The 19,891-nt window shown below is 46.4% G+C and overlaps 1 protein-coding gene across 1 annotated transcript in view; it reads right to left on the bottom strand.

Annotated features, from left to right (window-relative positions):
* Positions 1–19,891, bottom strand: part of BRCA2 (BRCA2 DNA repair associated) — a 285,207-nt gene that overhangs the window by 130,869 nt on the left and 134,447 nt on the right. The window contains exons 11-12 of the mRNA XM_082245286.1: positions 18,847–18,945; positions 11,626–11,695 (exon numbers count right to left, since the gene is read on the bottom strand). Of these exons, the coding sequence (XP_082101412.1) occupies positions 11,626–11,695; positions 18,847–18,945 (169 nt within the window). The remainder of the gene's footprint in view (positions 1–11,625; positions 11,696–18,846; positions 18,946–19,891) is intronic.

Raw genomic sequence — 19,891 nt, 5'->3', positions numbered from 1 at the left:
CTGAGCGCTTGAGTAGAGTGCACCTTGACAGGGAAAGGAGGAACCTGAACCCTGATGGAATAGGCCTGGATCCCCATCTGTCTGATCCATCTGGAAATGGTCGCAGAGGAAGTGGACAACCCTTTCTGAGGCCCATCCGTAAGCACAAATTGTGAGTAGGGAGCCTGACTTCTTAAAAGACGCCTTAGCAGCCAGGTACACCCTTAATTGCCCGGACCACATCCAAGGCACGCAAGGCAATTTCCTTTGGATGCTTTTGCCTGGGACACAGGGAAAGCAACACAATGTCTTCATTCAAATGAAAATCAGAGACAACCTTTGAAAGGAATGGCAGACAGGGAAGAAGAACCACCTTATCTCTATGAATCACCAGGTAAAGTGAACGACTTGATAACGCAGCCCTCAAATTTTCCACTCGCCTGGTCGCATTTTGCGAGTGGAAAATTATGTTGGGCGAGCTCTGGGGAAGAGAGGAGAGGAAAGCCAGATAATGTCAGAGCGGCGGATCATCCCGCTGTAACAGCTTCAATTGTAATTGCGGGGCGTTCGCTGACACACACAGTCCCGCCTCCTAGCCCGGCTTCTTTGATAGACAGAACACCTGGCCAACCAGGACGTGTGACGTCTATCAAAGGAGTCGGGTTAGGAGGCGGGACTGTGTATGTCACCGAGCGCCCGGCAATTACAATTGAAGCTATTACAGCGGGATGATCCGCCGCTCTGACATTATCCGGCCGCATACCGATGGGGGGTGTCAAGCCGGCGTGAAAATCGATCTCCCAGAGCTACACCGGTACTCGCGCCGATCATCTCCTGTGAAGGCAGCTACTCCCTCGGTCTGTGCTGCGCTGCTCACGGGTGCTGGAAGCAGGTGAGTGTCCAAGGATTTAGCAGCCTCCCTGTGTGACTGGATAGGAGGAGCGGTGGGGCGGCTGCATGTAGAGGAATTGATCTTTCCAGCTGGATGCCCGATTCTCCTCTCTGCAGGCATTGAGCAGCTGCAGGAGGAATATGCAAAGATCAATTCCTCTATATGCAGCCACCCCACCGCTCCTCCTATCCAACTTCTTTTTTTCTTTTGCTGGCCCCCCAGTGCTGTACAGCCCCTCCCTCTTCAGCCCTCCCAGTGCTGTACAGCCCCCCCTCCAGCCCCCCCAGTGCTCTTCAGCCCACCCCTCCAGCCCCCCCAGTGCTCTTCAGTCCACCCCTCCAGCCCCCCCCAGTGCTCTTCAGTCCACCCCTCCAGCCCCGCCCCAGTGCTCTTCAGCCCACCCCTCCAGCCCCTTAGAGCTCTTCAGCCCACCCCTCCAGCCCCCCCAGTGCTCTTCAGTCCACCCCTCCAGCCCCCCCAGTTCTCTTCGGCCCACCCCTCCAGCCCCTTAGTGCTGTTCGGCCCACCCCTCCAGCCCCCCCAGTGCTCTTCAGCCCACCCCATCCAGCCCCTTAGTGCTCTTCAGTCCACCCCTCCAGCCCCCCCATTTCTCTTCAGCCCACCCCTCCAGCCCCTTAGTGCTCTTCAGCCCACCCCTCCAGCCCCCCCAGTGCTCTTCAGCCCACCCCTCCAGCCCCTTAGTGCTCTTCAGTCCACCCCTCCAGCCCCCCCATTGCTCTTCAGCCCACCCCTCCAGCCCCTTAGTGCTCTTCAGCCCACCCCTCCAGCCCCCCCAGTGCTCTTCAGCCCACCCCTCTAGACCCCTTAGTGCTCTTCAGTCCACCCCTCCAGCCCCCCCATTTCTCTTCAGCCCACCCCTCCAGCCCCTTAGTGCTCTTCAGCCCACCCCTCCAGCCCCCCCATTGCTCTTCAGCCCACCCCTCCAGCCCCTTAGTGCTCTTCAGCCCACCCCTCCAGCCCCCCCAGTGCTCTTCAGCCCACCCCTCCAGCCCCTTAGTGCTCTTCAGTCCACCCCTCCAGCCCCCCCCATTGCTCTTCAGCCCACCCCTCCAGCCCCTTAGTGCTCTTCAGTCCACCCCTCCAGCCCCTTAGTGCTCTTCAGCCCACCCCTCCAGCCCCCCCAGTGCTCTTCAGCCCACCCCTCCAGCCCCTTAGTGCTCTTCAGCCCACCCCTCCAGCCCCCCCATTGCTCTTCAGCCCACCCCTCCAGCCCCTTAGTGCTCTTCAGCCCACCCCTCCAGCCCCCCCAGTGCTCTTCAGCCCACCCCTCCAGCCCCCCCAGTGCTCTTCAGTCCACCCCTCCAGCCCCCCCAGTGCTCTTCAGTCCACCCCCTCCAGCCCCCCCAGTGCTCTTCAGTCCACCCCCTCCAGCCCCCCCCAGTGCTCTTCAGTCCACCCCCTCCAGCCCCCCCCCCAGTGCTCTTCAGCCCACCCCTCCAGCCCCTTAGCGCTCTTCAGTCCACCCCTCCAGTGCTCTTCAGCCCACCCCTCCAGCCCCTTAGTGCTCTTCAGTCCACCCCTCCAGCCCCCCCATTGCTCTTCAGCCCACCCCTCCAGCCCCCCCCCATTGCTCTTCAGCCCACCCCTCCAGCCCCCCCAGTGCTCTTCAGCCCACCCCTCCAGCCCCCCCAGTGCTCTTCAGTCCACCCCTCCAGTCCCCCCAGTGATCTTCAGTCCCCCCAGTGATCTTCAGTCCACCCCTCCAGCTCCCCCCCAGTGCTCTTCAGCCCCTTAGTGCTCTCAGCCCCCCCAGTGCTCTTCAGCCCACTCCTCCAGCCCTTTAGTGCTCTCAGCCCCCCCAGCGCTCTTCAGCCCCCCTCCAGCCCCTTAGTGCTCTTCAGCCCCCCCTTTAGCCCCCCCCAGTGCTCTTCAGCCCCCCACCCTCCAGACCCTTGATGGGCACTGATGAGGCTGCACTGAAAACGTTGTTATTAATATTTATTTTTTTAACTTCTGCATTAATTCAAAAACATTTAACAGTGGAATTTTGAGATAATTTATGAGGGCGTGTTTAGGGGCGGGATTAGGGGCGGGGCATGGTAGGGGTTGGGTGGGGCAACTGGTGGCGAGTAACCCTTAAGGCCTGACTAGTAGCTCAGGACTTTAAATTTTAAGCCCTGTGATAACGCCCCCCATTTCCGACACCCTGCGCACAGAGGTAATAGCCACCAAGAAGGCCACCTTCTGGGATAGTGTAAGCACGGGATTCTCCTAAAAATTCTCAAAAGGAGGCTTCTGAGGACTGAGAGCACCAAATTGAGGTCCCAAGGCAGCAAACGGAGATGCAATGGATGGGCAAAGTGCCTAAATCCCTGAAGAAAAGTATGATAGTACTCAAGGCCATTTTCTGTTTAACCCCCCGTTAAAGGAAGGTGAAGATCCAAGCCACGAGAAAGAGGATGAACCCGAAGAGAATCCCACCATGCAATGTACAACTTCCACATATGATAGTAGATCTTGCTAGAAGTAGATTTCCTAGCTTTTAACAGCGTTGGAAACACAGACACAGACAAGCCTCTATCCATCAGCACCTGGCGTTCAACAGCCAAGCTGTCAAAGCCAGCGACTGTAAAGCAGGATGAAAGATTGGTCCTTGGAACAGCAGATCCTCCTTGAGAGGAAGCTTACAAAGAATGTCGGCGACCATCCGCACCAGATGGGCGTACCAAGCCCGGCGAGTTCAGTCCGGGGGCCACTAAGATGACCAGAATCCCTTCTGCCTCGATCCTGCATAGAAGTCTTGGCAGAAGCTTGAGAGGAGGGAAGGCGTAAAATCAGATGATCCTAACCCCACGGGACCACCAGCGGGTCTTTGGCGTCCGCCAGAGGATCCCGTGACCGAGCCACAAACCTCTGCACCTTTCTGTTGAGCCAAGACGCCAACAAATTTCCCTCAGAGATGCCCCACCGGAGACGTGGCTAATGAAACACCTCCAGATGAAGGGATCAATCACCTTCGTCCAACCGCCTGCTGACTGAGGTTATCCGCCTGCCAGTTTACCACCCCGGGAATGTGTACGGCGGAGAGGGCTGGAACGAACCGTTCTGCCCACCTTAGAATGCCGGCTACCTTCAGAGCCGCCAGGACTTGCGAAAGTATTCTGCCCCCTTGAACTTTTCAACCTTTTGCCACATTTCAGGCTTCAAACAAAGATAAAAAACTGTAATTTTTTGTGAAGAATCAACAAGTGGGACACAATCATGAAGTGGAACGAAATTTATTGGATATTTCAAACTTTAACAAATAAAAAACTGAAATATTGGGCGTGCAAAATTATTCAGCCCCCTTAAGTTAATACTTTGTAGGGCCACCTTTTGCTGCAATTACAGCTGTAAGTCGCTTGGGGTAGGTCTCCATCAGTTTTGCACATTGAGAGACTGAAATTTTTGCCCATTTCTCCTTGCAAAACAGCTCAAGCTCAGTGAGGTTGGATGGAGAGCGTTTGTGAACAGCAGTTTTCAGTTCTTTCCACAGATTCTCGATTGGATTCAGGTCTGAACTTTGACTTGGCCATTCAAACACCTGGATACGTTTATTGGTGAACCATTCCATTGTAGATTTTGCTTTATGTTTTGGATCATTGTCTTGTTGGAAGACAAATCTCCGTCCCAGTTTCAGGTCTTTTGCAGACTTCATCAGGTTTTCTTCCAGAATGGTCCTGTATTTGGCTCCATCCACCTTCCCATTAATTTTAACCATCTTCCTTGTCCCTGCTGAAGAAAAGCAGGCCCAAACCATGATGCTGCCACCACCATGTTTGACAGTGGGGATGGTGTGTTCAGGGATGAGCTGTGTTGCTTTTACGCCAAACGTAACGTTTTGCATTGTTGCCAAAAAGTTTGATTTTGGTTTCATCTGACCAGAGCACCTTCTTCCACATGTTTGGTGTGTCTCCCAGGTAGCTTGTGGCAAACTTTAAATTACACTTTTTATGGATATCTTTAAGAAATGGCTTTCTTCTTGTCACTCTTCAATAAAGGCCAGATTTGTGCAGTATACGACTAATTGTTGTCCTATGGACAGAGTCTCCCACCTCAGCTGTAGATCTCTGCAGTTCATGCAGAGTGATCATGGGCCTCTTGGCTGCATCTTTGATCAGTCTTCTCCTTGTATGAGCTGAAAGTTTAGATGGACGGCCAGGTCTTCGTAGATTTGCAGTGGCCTGATACTCCTTCCATTTCAATATTATCGCTTGCACAGTGCTCCTTGGGATGTTTAAAGCTTGAGAAATGTTTTTGTATAAAAAATACTGCTTTAAACTTCTCCACAACAGTATCTCGGACCTGCCTGGTGTGTTCCTTGTTCTTCATGATGCTCTCTGCGCATTAAACGGACCTCTGAGACTATCACAGTGCAGGTGCATTTAGACGGAGACTTGATTACACACAGGTGGATTCTATTTATCATCATTAGTCATTTAGGTCAACATTGGCTCATTCAGAGATCCTCACTGAACTTCAGGAGAGAGTTTGCTGCACTGAAAGTAAAGGGGCTGAATAATTTTGCATGCCCAATTTTTCAGTTTTTTTATTTGTTAAAGTTTGAAATATCCAACAAATTCCGTTCCACTTCATGATTGTGTCCCACTTGTTGTTGATTCTTCACAAAAAATTACAGTTTTATATCTTTATGTTTGAAGCCTGAAATGTGGCAAAAGGTCGCAAAGTTTAAGGGGGCCGAATACTTTCGCAATGCACTGTAAGTCACAGTCGTGGCATTGTCTGATTAACTGCACACTGGAAATCTCTGAAGACGATCCGTCCAATGGTCCAGGCACAGTTTGATTGCTCAGAGTTCCAAGACATCAATCGACAGTCTGGACTCTTCAGTGTTCCAAGTCCCGGAGCAGAATTTTTGCCAAGGACGCCTCCCCAGCCGGACAGGCTGGCATCCGTGGTGACCACTGTGTAATACAGGGGGAGGGATTCGCCCAGCCAAAGCGCCGGAGAACAAAGCCATCATATCAGAGTTTCCCGGCTAAGCCGGATCGGATTGTTCAGAAACTGCGGAGTCTTGTCCACTTTGGCCAGAATCTCCCTTTGCAGGGGCCTTGCATGGAACTGTGCAAACGGAACCGTCTCAAAGGTAGACACCATGAGGCCCAGAACCTGCATGCAAGTTCGGAGGAATGACCATTTGCTGGGCAGCAGGAGACGAATTGCAGCCTGCAATTTCTGGAGTTTGTCCAGAGGAAAGAGCACTCTGGCTAAGGCCGAGTCCTGAGCCAGACCCAGATAGACCAGCTTTGTGGATGGAACCAGAGCAGACTTCTGAAAATTCAGAATCCAGCTTAACTCCCTCCGAGTTCGTATGGTGATTTCCAGGTTTTCCACCAGAGCAGTAGGAGACTCTGCTCGCAGAAGGAGGTCGTCCAAGTAGCCCAGTACTGCGATCGCCTGTTGGCGTAACAATGCTAGCACTGGGGCTAACATTTTTGTGAAGACCCGAGGAGCAGTGGCGAGACCAAAGAGCAAAGAGTAATGCAACAAACTGATAATGATCCTCTCCCACAGCAAAGCAGAGGAAGCGCTGGTGACTGGCACATATTGGAATGTGAAGGTAAGCATCCTTGATGTTGATAGAGGCAAGAAAATACCCCTGATGCAAGGATGCCACCACTGTGCGAATGGACTCCATTCAGAACTTCTGCACCCGTACAAAGCAGTTCAGCGCTTTAAGGTCCAGGATTGGACGCACCTGGCCTTCCTTCCTGGGAACTGTAAACAGGTTGGAGTAAAAACCCTGAAAACGTTCCGAAGTGGGAACTGGGACAATCACCCCTTGAACAGGTCTTGTACCACCCCAAACAGATCCTGTAAGCAGTCCAGAGACAGGCGCAAGTTTGAAGGAAAAAACCTTGCCAGGGGACAAGAGTGAAAATTCGATCTTGTAGCCAGACCAAATGACTTAGTGGACCCACCTGTCTTGTACCAGGGAAGTCCATGGGTCTGGAAACCAGCGAAGATGTTCCCCCACCCTCGATAAAGGGGAGGGCGCACCTTCATGCTGAAGAAGCCTTGTCCGTGGGTCTGGAGAAGCCCACTCTTTGTTTGGTTCGTTTGGATCCTCCAGAGAAGGCCCTGAAATGCTTTGAGCCCTTGGCAGTCAACCCTAAGGGACGAAAAATAACTTGTGTGCCGAGGAGGAGGGCCCACGTCTACGATGAGGGTCCTTGCCCTTAGTAGCCTGCGGAAGAAAAGGTACTCTTTCCCACTGTGAGACCTTTAATGTCATCATCCAGGGTAGCTTCAAACAGGCAATCTCCTTGAAAGAGGAGACCAGTCAAAGCCCTTTTAGAAGTCTGATCCGCAGACCAGCATTTGCGCCAAAAGACATGCCAAAGAACCACTGCCGAAACAGAGAGCTGAGCGACTAGGGGAGCCACATGGGGATGAGGAGGGGCTCCCACCACCAAAATCTATTTTCAATGGCAAACCACTGTAAAATGTCTGCCGGACTACACAACCATGGCCACCGTGAACTGAGCACAGAGGCTACAGCAAAATGGTGGCACCACAAGGCTCCCAGGGACCCAGGAACGATCCCTAGGCCTCAAGGATAGGCCCAGGCAGGAGCCCCCACCAAGTATAAACCCCCCACACGATCGTCCGGTCGCCGGCGGCGCACCCCCCTCCCTCCTATCGTCAGCATAGTGCCCTGTCCCCAACAGACCAGACCACCCAAACAGCCCCAGCATAAGTGGAGGGGGGGTAGGGTGGGGAGACAGATTAAGAGGGGTGCCTGAGGGGAAGGAGGGGATCCAGTGGGTCTGACCGTCCCAAGGAGGGGCCCACGTCCACCCCATAACCCTCCAGGGGCAGAGGAGGGGGACAGCCACTCACCATACCAGGAGCCAGGCGAGCACCACTGTAGACAGAACCCCTTCCCATAGAAATGGGGGGCTGTCGACCAGGAGGAACGTTACGACTCAGGCCGAGAGCAGGTCGTATGCAGCCTCATGAGGCATTAAACTCGCAGGCCAGCCTCCGTCCAGGGAGGTTATGTCGCGGTCGACCTAGCGCGGAGTTGAGGTCTGCACGCGTTCCTTGGCCAGAATGGGGTGACCACTGGATCTAGTATATCCAGCCCGTCGTCAAGTCCAGCAGTTGAATGTAGATCTCACAGGAAAGCAACCAGGAGAAAAATTTCTATCTAAAAAGAATAAAAATTGCCAGGACCAGAGATCCCAGCAAGGAACTAGGTCCCTACTCCTGACTAGGCAGAAAAAAAAACTGCTATTCCTGTAGGGGGCAGTATAACTCAATTGTTAAGATGATCAGGAGCTGTGTCCATCAATGAACGAAAGAGAAATATTTTTTTTTAAATTGACGGTCTTTTTTTGTTTATAGCGCAAGAAATAAAAAACGCAGAGCTGATCAAATTCCACTAGAAGAAAGCTCTATTTGTGGTAAAAAAGGACATCAATTTTATTTGTGTACCTCGTCACACATGAAATTGTCAGTTAAAGTAACAGTGCCATATTGCAAAAAATGGCCTGGTCATGAATTGGGGTAAACCTTCCAAAGCTGAATTTGTTAATTTTGACATGTGTTTGTACCAGATAGATAATTGGTTTGATCTCCCATTAACTCAGAGCTTAAGCGGCACAACATTTTAGGATCCTGAAAAGATACTACATTTCCTAATCCTAACCTCTAAGCTTTAACTGGTTGTCTTTTTTAATAAGCAGAGAAGATTATTTTGATGCTCTGCTTCAAAACATTACATAGAACCAGCTGGGTTAAACTGCATACAAACTAGTTATCTCCTGAAGTGTTAATATTTCATGTCCAAAGACGAGAGATAATATGCAAGCAAACATCATCAGAACAGTTGAACAATAAATGTGTCAATGAAAGCAAAGGGGGGGGGGGGAATAATAAAATGAATATTAGGGTATTATGGGGTCGGCATATTAGATAGAATATATAGGATTATATAAAGAATAACAAGTATGTGGTAACAAGTATGTGGTAACATAATGTTGGTTTTGATCTTAAAAGAGCCGTCACCCAATACTATAATGAGGTAGGACGGGAAAGGGGGGAAAAAATCGGGACTTTGAGTGAGGTGTGTGGGGTCGGTGGTCACAGTAACATGGTACAGTCATCTAGTAAAAGGCATAGATTTATTGATTGATATGATAACATATACAAATATATACAAGCTACATCAAAGTTGCATAAATATGATGATACAAACAAAGAGCAATTGAAAACATACTAAACACAAGATCATATCAACAATGTTGGGGTGTGCACTGGAAAGGTTAGGTCATTGATGGAGAACAACGTTAAAAAGTATAGAATAGGTAAAAATGGGGGGTACATCCATATTAGGCTCGACGCGTTTCGTGGATGAATTCCACTCATCAGGAGCCGGTACACCCCAAATCATCATATGTAAGGGGGGATAAGTATATAAGGAATTGATGTGGACAGTGATCCAAAAGGTCAGAGAAGTCTGCTCCGGGAGCTGTAGGGGCCCAAAACGCGGCCGAGGGATATCACATAGGCACTCTATGTTGCATTAGGGGTGGCTAGAGCATTGAGGGGTGATATCTCAGATATTAATCTCCAAGGATTTCTACATGGATAAATAAATAACATTAATATGAAAATATTTTCACTGGTATGGCAGTGACAAATATAAATTAATGGAATCAATGTGAAGGTAAGTATTATACCTGGATGAATTAATAATATGAGTTGATCAGGGGAGATGATTGAAGTAATCTGAAACGTCTAAAAAATAGTGAAGAAAGATTATTGAGTGAAAGATAAGTAGAGAGAAAATTCCAAACCAAACCACCAAAAAACCACCAAAATGGTGAAAAGTGCTGAGGTGGGAAAGAATCAGGAGTGATTAAGTGAATGGGATTATGAGAAAGAGGGAATACTAAAAAGAATACCCGATTTCAAAAAAAGGTCTGAAAAATTGAAGTGGTAAAAAACAAACAAAAGGAAACGATTGGTGAGAAGTGGATAGGTATTGTTTGGTACTCGACCAAAACACAGAGGGAAGGTGATGGGAAGTGTAGTGGTGACCAAGGGGTGCTCAAGTGGAGGAACGTGAAAGGAATGGAAGACGTTTTCTCCTCACGTCTTCCATTCCTTTCACGTTCCTCCACTTGAGCACCCCTTGGTCACCACTACACTTCCCATCACCTTCCCTCGGTGTTTTGGTCGAGTACCAAACAATACCTATCCACTTCTCACCAATCGTTTCCTTTTGTTTGTTTTTTACCACTTCAATTTTTCAGACCTTTTTTTGAAATTGGGTATTCTTTTTAGTATTCCCTCTTTCTCATAATCCCATTCACTTAATCACTCCTGATTCTTTCCCACCTCAGCACTTTTCACCATTTTGGTGGTTTTTTGGTGGTTTGGTTTGGAATTTTCTCTCTACTTATCTTTCACTCAATAATCTTTCTTCACTATTTTTTAGACGTTTCAGATTACTTCAATCATCTCCCCTGATCAACTCATATTATTAATTCATCCAGGTATAATACTTACCTTCACATTGATTCCATTAATTTATATTTGTCACTGCCATACCAGTGAAAATATTTTCATATTAATGTTATTTATTTATCCATGTAGAAATCCTTGGAGATTAATATCTGAGATATCACCCCTCAATGCTCTAGCCACCCCTAATGCAACATGGAGTGCCTATGTGATATCCCTCGGCCGCGTTTTGGGCCCCTACAGCTCCCGGAGCAGACTTCTCTGACCTTTTGGATCACTGTCCACATCAATTCCTTATATACTTATCCCCCCTTACATATGATGATTTGGGGTGTACCGGCTCCTGATGAGTGGAATTCATCCACGAAACGCGTCGAGCCTAATATGGATGTACCCCCCATTTTTACCTATTCTATACTTTTTAACGTTGTTCTCCATCAATGACCTAACCTTTCCAGTGCACACCCCAACATTGTTGATATGATCTTGTGTTTAGTATGTTTTCAATTGCTCTTTGTTTGTATCATCATATTTATGCAACTTTGATGTAGCTTGTATATATTTGTATATGTTATCATATCAATCAATAAATCTATGCCTTTTACTAGATGACTGTACCATGTTACTGTGACCACCGACCCCACACACCTCACTCAAAGTCCCGATTTTTTCCCCCCTTTCCCGTCCTACCTCATTATAGTATTGGGTGACGGCTCTTTTAAGATCAAAACCAACATTATGTTACCACATACTTGTTACCACATACTTGTTATTCTTTATATAATCCTATATATTCTATCTAATATGCCGACCCCATAATACCCTAATATTCATTTTATTATTCCCCCCCCCCCCTTTGCTTTCATATACTCGATTAGGGATGGAGGCGGGTGGCCCTGGATGGACACCGCCTCATTTAAAGTCCCAACTGTCTTCGTTTTTGTTTGTTTTGTCTTTGTTTGTCCTTTGTTATTGTGCTTTTAACAATAAATGTGTCAAGTTTCTCAGGATAATGGAATCTTAAATCAGCTAGCAAACAATGCTAGAGGCTTGAACTTATGTAAAGTTTTGCATTATTTAAATCTAACACATTTTGAACAAATGAAAGGGGACTCATTTGCAAATCAGAAGGAGGACAAATTCTTGCAGAAAAGATATTTACCATTCTGGTAATTTCTATTTATTTTGAAAGCATTAGCCAATATCTATATTATACAGAAAGTACAAAACAGGGGCAGTTCATATTTACTTCTACTTACCTCAAAGGATCACAGAATGAAGCCTTTAAAGAAATATTGTATAAAAATGTTCGTCTATCTTTAAAATCACCTATAGAGCAGAAAAAACAGTATAAGGTTTATCATGGGCCAGCTCTAGAATTGCTGGAATTACAAGAACAAAACCAAAAAGGGACAGAAGAAGTGCAAATGATAAAATGGAAAACATCATAAAATAGGAACTACAGTAAACCCCCCTCCATCGCAGGGGTTACGTTCCGGACCCTCCCGCGAAAAGTGAAAATCCGCGAAATAGAAATACCCTATTTAAATACACCCTAGGCATGTCTTTATAACTCACTGTACTTTAAAAGCATTTTAAGGTCTTTAAACATACCTTTAAAACAATAGAAACACATTTAAACACATAAAACATACTGAGAGACAGAGCAAGAGCAACGGAAAACACAAAAATATTTAAATTAACAATGATTTAATTAGTAAAATAATATTAATAGGTCTTACAGAAAAAAAAACGCAATATACCAGGACCGCAAAAACTGAACCGCGATATAATGGGGGTTTACTGTACAGGCATTTTTTTAAAAAAAACATGAAAAGCCAGCAGCTACAAATACTGACTTAATAAACAGACACTTACCAGCCTAGGGATCTAGTGTAGTATTTACCCAGAGCCAGTTCTTCTAAAGTATTCAGGTCCCCAGTGCTCCCTTCTTGACTGTGACTTCCTGCTGCTTCACAGCCATCTCCCCACCGTGCAAGCACAGGGCGCGCTGCACTTTCAGAAAGTTCCCGCAGTCTCCAGGGAAATGTGATGTGTCGCAGGGGGAAGGTGGTTATATGCATTATTTTTTAAGTGTATGTTAACTCTAAAAAATAGATCTCATAGTTTGTCATACAGGAGCTACTGCTCCAAAGCCTGCACCACTTAAAACCCAATCAGGTGCAGGTCTAAAGGATCCCAACCTGACTCCGTGAAGATACAGAAAAACCACACACCCATGACATCACTCGACTTAGTCAAGTTTCATCCAGTCAAGTTTCATCCAGCCATATAAGCAACACAGTTCCGCCAAGGAACTGCCCCCTTTTGACATGCATCCCCCCCTAAGGGCTTAGTGATAAATATCTCCTATTTGCTCCCATTTAGGTCTGTTGTCACCTGCTGTGTGTATGTTTTTTTTTAAAAAAAACAAGCATTTGTACCAGAATCGGTCTTAATATTAGCCCCTATAATCCTCTTAGAGCAGCATTAACTTGGTTGTAAACCTTAGTCGTGAAATCGGAACGAAGCACATATATCTGAGTGTTATTTCTCTCTGGTGCTTCGTTCCTCCGTTCTCATCATGTGTCACTTCTGACAAGTTGTGTCGACACCTACAGATAAAATAGTGATGGGAGGAGAGCTCAGCACACAGCCTGTTTAATCACAACACAGCTCTGATTCGTTCCTGCTTTCCTCTGCCGTGTGGGAAGGGGGGGGGTGTCCCTTTCCTCCAATCAGCTCTCACACAATGTACAAAAGCTCTAACTGCAGCTTCCCGCCGCCTCCTGTGTGATACCGACAGATTAAGGTTTTTTAGCACTTTAAAGGGATGTAGAGAAGACAAACAAGTAAAATGTATGTAGGAGGATTGGTTTAATCTCTGTGTATCATCTGAGGCTATTCACTTCACTGGGTGTATGAGAGGGTTTACAACCACTTCAAGCCAGACGGGACTCTTTTGCTTTAGGCAGTGCTGCTTGTCAGCCTACAATGAATATACTTACAGGGAGGAGAAAGAAGAAAGTAGCATAATAATTGTCAAATAAATAGTCTGCTGCTATTTCATTATCCAATCAATAGGCTGAGAGAAGTGATTAAGGAAGCAGAACTTTAGTAGGAAGCTTACTGAACTGCAAACCAAGAGGGTGTTTCTAGCTATGAATAAGGTAGGACAGAGTTTTTGTGGGTCGTATATTGAAGATCTTGGGAACTCCTTAAACTGTTAATTCAAATTAATCATCATTTGCTGTTAAACTAAAGAATATTTTCAACTCCGTTACACAAAATAATTGAAGAGCCGCTGAAGATCCAGATACTGGTACCAACATCCAAAGATATTTTGCACAAAGAAAGAAAAAGGAGACTAGTTCCCCAGCTATCAAGTCTCAAAAAGGATGAAGAGACACAGGACTTTCTCCGTACGTAAAACACAAATATATATGCAAAGGATATAAAAAAAATAAGATTTTTGCAAGATCTTACCGTAAAATATTTTTCTCTGATGTCCGTCGACTGACGCAGCATCATTTCCATGAGCTGAGTGGGTTATGCTCCTCCTATCAGGAGTAGTCTAAGCAGGAACATTTGAAAACACCGGCTCAGGGGGCTGTTCTTACAGGCATAAACCCCCCACTGCACAACCCAGCACATCAGTTTAGTTCAAAAGCCAAGACGACAACAGAACCAACCACAAACAAGAGGGGCGGGTGCTGTGTCTGTCGACGGACATCAGAGAAAAAGATTTTACGTTGGGATCTCACAAAAATCTTATTTTCTCTATTGTCCGTCGACAGACGCAACCTCATCTCCATGAGCTGAGTGGGACGTCCCAAAGCAGTATAGGCATGAGGGGTGGGAAAACGCAACCATACAGTAATGTCAACTCCAAAAAGGCATCCGAAGAAGCCAACAAATCCACCTGGTAAAATTTGGTAAAGGTGTGCACAGACGACCAAGTCGCTGCCTTACAAACTTGTGCAACAGAGGCCTGATGGCGAAAAGTCCAATAGGCACTCCGCGCTCTAGTAGAATGCGCCTTCAAAGGGAAAGGAGGATCCTGAGCCTTGATCGAATAAGCCTGAACAACCGTCTGCCTGATCCATCTTGAAATAGGTCGTAGCGGACGCAGCCAAACCTTTGCGAGGACAGTTCCGGAAGGACAAAGAGAGTCCAACTTCCTGAAAGACTCAGAAACTGTCAGATAAACCCTTTTTGCCCGAACCACTTCCAGAGTGCGCAAAGCAACTTCCTTGTGATGTTTATGCTTAGGACATAAGGAAGGCAACACAATGTCTTCATTCAGGTGAAAATCCGACACCACCTTAGGAAGAAATAACGGATTAGGTTGGAGGACCACCAAATAAGGCGGACAGCACAAGGCCGCCAACTCGTTCAGTGAAGCAGGCAGAGCTTGATCACTCTGAGCTCCAGCATATTTATCGGCAAGGAAGACTCTTATGACACCCAAGTCCCCTGAGCACAGGTCTTCCCCAGCACTCCACCCCAGCCTGATAGACTGGCGTACGTGGTGACCACCATCCAAAACAATGGCAGGAAGGACTTGCCATGGCACAGGACAGGTGACTGGATCCCCCAACAGAGACCTGACTTTGTGAGATGGCTCAACCGAATCTTCTGGTCCAATTACCGAGGATCTCGGTTCCATTGTGACAGAATCTCTTTCTGCACCTGTCTCGTGTGAGACTGAGCAAACGGGACTGCTTCGAAGGTCAAGACCATCATACCCAGAGCCCTCATGCAAGCTCGCAAGGAGGACTGATCAGCCTCCATCAGCAATTGGACCGCCCTTTGCAACTTCTAAAGCTTGTCCAAGGGAAGGAAGACCCTTGCCAGGGCAGAGTCGAGGCTCAGCCCCAGATAGGTCACCTGCACAGATGGAGTCAAGGCACATTTGGTGACATTGATCATCCACCCGAAGTCCCGAAGAGTTCGAATTGTGATGGAGATATTTTTCAGCAGATCCGAATGAGAAACTGCTCACAACAGGAGATCGTCCAGATTCCCCACAATGGAGATACCTCGCCTACGCAACAAGGCCAGCACAGGGGCCACGTCCTTGGTAAAAATCTCTGGGAGCCGAGGCGAGACCAAAGGGTAAGGCCACAAACTGAAAGTGTTTCTCTGCCACCACTCCAGAGCTTAGATCACCTGGTCCAACAGTTCCAGCTGAGGAACAGTCTCAGGGTCCAAAGACTCCCGCAACCCCCTAATCCATTTCGTCACCATCTGTGAGACTTGCACAGACACAAAAAAAAAAAAAACAGTTTCAAAATGGAATCCGCCAGCACGTGAAGATGGCGGGAAAGGGATTCCACCCGTCTGTCCACTGGATCTGTAAAAACTGGAGAATCCTCCACATGCACAAGAGTAGATTTGTTTAATCTGCAAACAGGATGGTCCACTTTTGGTGGCACCGTCCAATGGTTAGGAACCTTTTCAGCAAAAGGACATGCTTAATGCGCCGCCACTGGTCATTCACAATATTGTGAAAAGTGTCGGGACAAGGGAAAACCCTGTCAGCTTTTGGAGACTTCTGGGAGCCAAAGGCCACCCGCGTTCCTGCTGGCGTGGGCTCATCAGCCAATTTTAAAGTCCCGCACTGAAATAATCAGGGCTTCCACCAAAGCGCGTTCCCACGCTGCAGCTGAAGAAGACAAGTCCTCTTCATCATCTGACTGCGAGGACAGCGACCCCTCAGGAACGGGAGCATCCTGGGCAACATCAGCCTCTGAATCAGAGGACACCTCCACAGATGGAGAAGGCAGCGGCCGTTTACTATCAACCTTTTGCATGACTAAATCATTTTTAGTCGCCAGGCTTTCCAGGGCAGCTGAAATCGCTGCCAGCGACTGTGATCCAAACTGTCCGGGAGTCGCAAAGAGTGGGTCTGAGGAATTCTAGTTTGGGACTCCATAGTGCAATTTGTAAAAAACTGAGTACTGTAGCTTTAAGAACGCGGTATCGACCACCGATCGCAGCGGTCTGCAGGGAGCCCTTTTAAACCAAACTGATAGCAGAAAGTGCAAGGATAAGCTCACAGAGACCCTCAATACTTTACCACTTCAGACACACAGCCTCCTGAATCTTCCACAGCATGGAGAGAGAAGCAGGAAGTGACCTTGGCTCAGGAGCAGGAAATGACCACACCGGAAGTGATGTCACCTGATAGGGATACACTGCCAAGTATAGCACCAGGGCTACACAAAGATGGATGCCCATACAAAACAGTGAGCTGCAGGTAAAATGGCTACCCCATACAAGTCTATGGGGAAAAATTCTATTGCCCACACCTAGGATGGCAGCGCCCACGGCGCAGCATGCGGCTAGGGACTGACACATGAAGGCCTCAGGAACCACAACAGGACCAGCAAGCCCAAGCTACCATGTTGCCACCCCCCCCCCCCTCTGAGCCCCAGACACACAGCCCCCGCAGGCACAGGGAGAGGGAAGGACACACAGACCGGGCAGACCGGGGGGATCTCTTGGGAAGCACAATCCCATGATCCCCGTGGGAGGGCCCACATCCCCCCCCAAGGCCGGTACGGGCAAGGGGGGCACAGTTACTCACCATACCATGGACCGGGTGGGTTTCGCTCCGGGCAGACTGCCTCCCACCCGAAGTGGAGGTGCTGCCAGCCTATGGGGTACGCTGCGACTCAGGGCGTTGCATCCCGGCGAGGCATCCACTCGCAGGCTCGTCCCCCTCCAGACAAGGGGGCACCTTCGTGGCTAAGCCTAAGTTGGAACTATAACCTGCTCACGCTCGTAGGCCAGACTGGGGGGACCATAAGGATCTAGATTATCCAGTACGCAGCCCCAGATTGGTTGTGCAGTGGGGGTTTATGCCTAGAGGGACAGCCCCCTGCGTATTCAAATTTTCCTGCCTAGCCTACTCCTGATGGGAGGAGCATAAACCCACTCAGCTCATGGAGATGAGGCTGCGTCTGTCGACGGACGATAGAGAAATATATACATTTTATTTAACACATAGGTGAGTTTAAAATAGACAAATATAATGCATGTCCAGAAAATTATATTCAAAAAATTATATTCAACAAGGGAATATATAGATATAACCAAACATGGCTGGATATCAACTGGGATGGTAAAGCTTATGTACATTCAAAAGGCATAACAGAAAACCTTCCAAACTGGAGCGTTTATTATCCTCAATATGTTTCGCAGGTGACGACTTGCGTCTTCAGGAGGATGATTGTTCTGATCACTCTAAAGGGTATAATAGAAAGCAAGTCTAGATATATAAACACATGCATCGTGTGTATAAATATAAACACATGCTAAATCATAACCAAGAAAACCATACAGAAAATATACATATATATATATACACACCACAGATGCAAGGGAACAAAGACATAGGAGATGCTCCTGCTCACTGAAGAAGACACACCAGTTATCCGGTACTGCAGAATAGCCCACCCAGACAGCAGTCCTCCAATACTAGAAAAAAGATATGTATATCAAATAGTACTGGTTACCCATTTTACATTTTAACTTTGCTTAACCTTTACCTCAACTCCATCTGGTGAGCTATCAGTTTTCTCCTAACCCTTTAAACATCCGGATACATATATTGTTCCTGCAGATGGTGAGGTACTCCGCCTAATTTCCAACCTGGCGTGCACCTTGTTCTACTAATCAGAAGGTTAGTTTCATACCAACCATGTAAAATGGGTAACCAATACTATTTGATACACATATCTTTTATCTAGTATTCTAAATTGTGAACTTTTGTTATCATTTAGGTCTTAAATTTATAGTCCCCCGTGTTCGCCTGGGGGAGTGCTGTTTGGCTAGGCTATTCTGCAGGACCGGTTAACTGGTGTGCCTTCTTCAGTGAGCAGGAGCATCTCCTAGGTCTTTGTTCCCCTACATCTGTGGTGTATATATATGTATATTTTCTGTATGGTTTTCTTGATTATGATTTAGCATGTCTTCATACACATGATGCATGTGTTTATATATCTAGACTTACATTTTATTATTATACCCTTAAGAACGATCATAACAATCATCCTCCTGAAGAAGCGGGTCATCACCTGCGAAACATGTGGGGGATAATAAACGCTCCAGTTTGGAAGGTTTTCTGTTATGCCTTTTGAATGTACATAAGCTTTACCATCCCAGTAGATATCCAGCCATGTTTGGTTATATCTATATAATCCCGTGTTGAATATAATTTTTTTGGACATGCATTCTATTTGTCTATTTTAAACTCACCTATGTGTTAAATAAAACGTATATATTTTTTATATCCTTTGCGTACATATTTATGTGTTTAAAGGTACCTAGAAAGTCATGTGTCTCTTCATCCTTTGAAGACTTGATAGCTGGGGAACTAGTCTCCTTTCTCTCTTTCTTTGTGCAATTCAGTTACACAATAATTTACCAATCACAGCAGTGAGGGTTACATGATAACCTTATAGAATACCTACTATGAGGGCTGCTTGTTAAGGGTTTCAAAGTCTGTTTCGATTCTTGCACCAATGATCTGTCAAATTCTGGTAAAAGCTGTCTTTTGATTGGAGGTTCACCTATAGGTAAACATTTTAAAGGTAATTAAAGAGGGACTACAATGGTTTTAAGGACAATTTTATTAAAAATATTCAATGTGTTTTTAAATTGTTTTAGATCATAAACACACACATAAAAAAATCTTGATATACAAATATCTAATGCACAGAAAATTATTCCCAGGGGCACTACAAGTTCACAAAAAGACAGCACAGAAGAACTTGCCTGTTAAAATGCTGGGTACACAAGGGTCGAATGTCAGGAGACAACGGCCAGTTCAAAAAAACAAAATTTAAAAATGGCCGACATTCGGCCTGTGTTTGTCTGTTGGACATGCATGCTGGAAAACAAGCATCCGACCGACTATCAATCAGCGCTCTCAGCCAATGGCAGAAAGCACTGATCAAAGTGTTCTAGCGAGGGGGGGGGGGGGGGTTAAACTGAACTAACCGCACATGGTTAGTACAGGAGCTCCAACCGGACAGTTTTTTTCATTCAACCCGCGGGGTTGCATGAAAAAAAAAAATAAATAAATAAATAAATAATAATAATAATGTGTACCTGGCTTTAGTCTGAAAGAGGAGTCAATCACTTATGGAAATTTAATATTTAATTTAAATATGGGGGTGTGTGGCGCGCTTTCAGAAGTAGAACATTAAATAAATAAATAATTGCTGTGATTAAATTATATAGTGAATAAATATTGTGTCGTGTTCTCTCAATTCCTTATCCTCGTGATTTGTAAAAATTAATAATAAAAAAAGGCTGAAATAAGGTACAATCAATGTTCAAGGTGTTAAAACCAAATATTATAAACTATAAAGTGCTTCAATCCAATAAATATATTGCATCATTCAATAAAATCTTTAAATCAAACTGGGTGTTTTCAATCTTCAAAAATATTCAATAAACCGTGTCAATAATTATCAATAAAGTCAATAATGCAATCTTCAATAAGTGCTCGTG

The sequence above is a fragment of the Pelophylax lessonae genome, assembly GCF_965119305.1.
Source record: "Pelophylax lessonae genome assembly, chromosome: 2".
Classification (NCBI taxonomy): Eukaryota; Metazoa; Chordata; class Amphibia; order Anura; family Ranidae; genus Pelophylax; species Pelophylax lessonae.
This window is presented reverse-complemented; position numbering and strand designations above follow the sequence as displayed.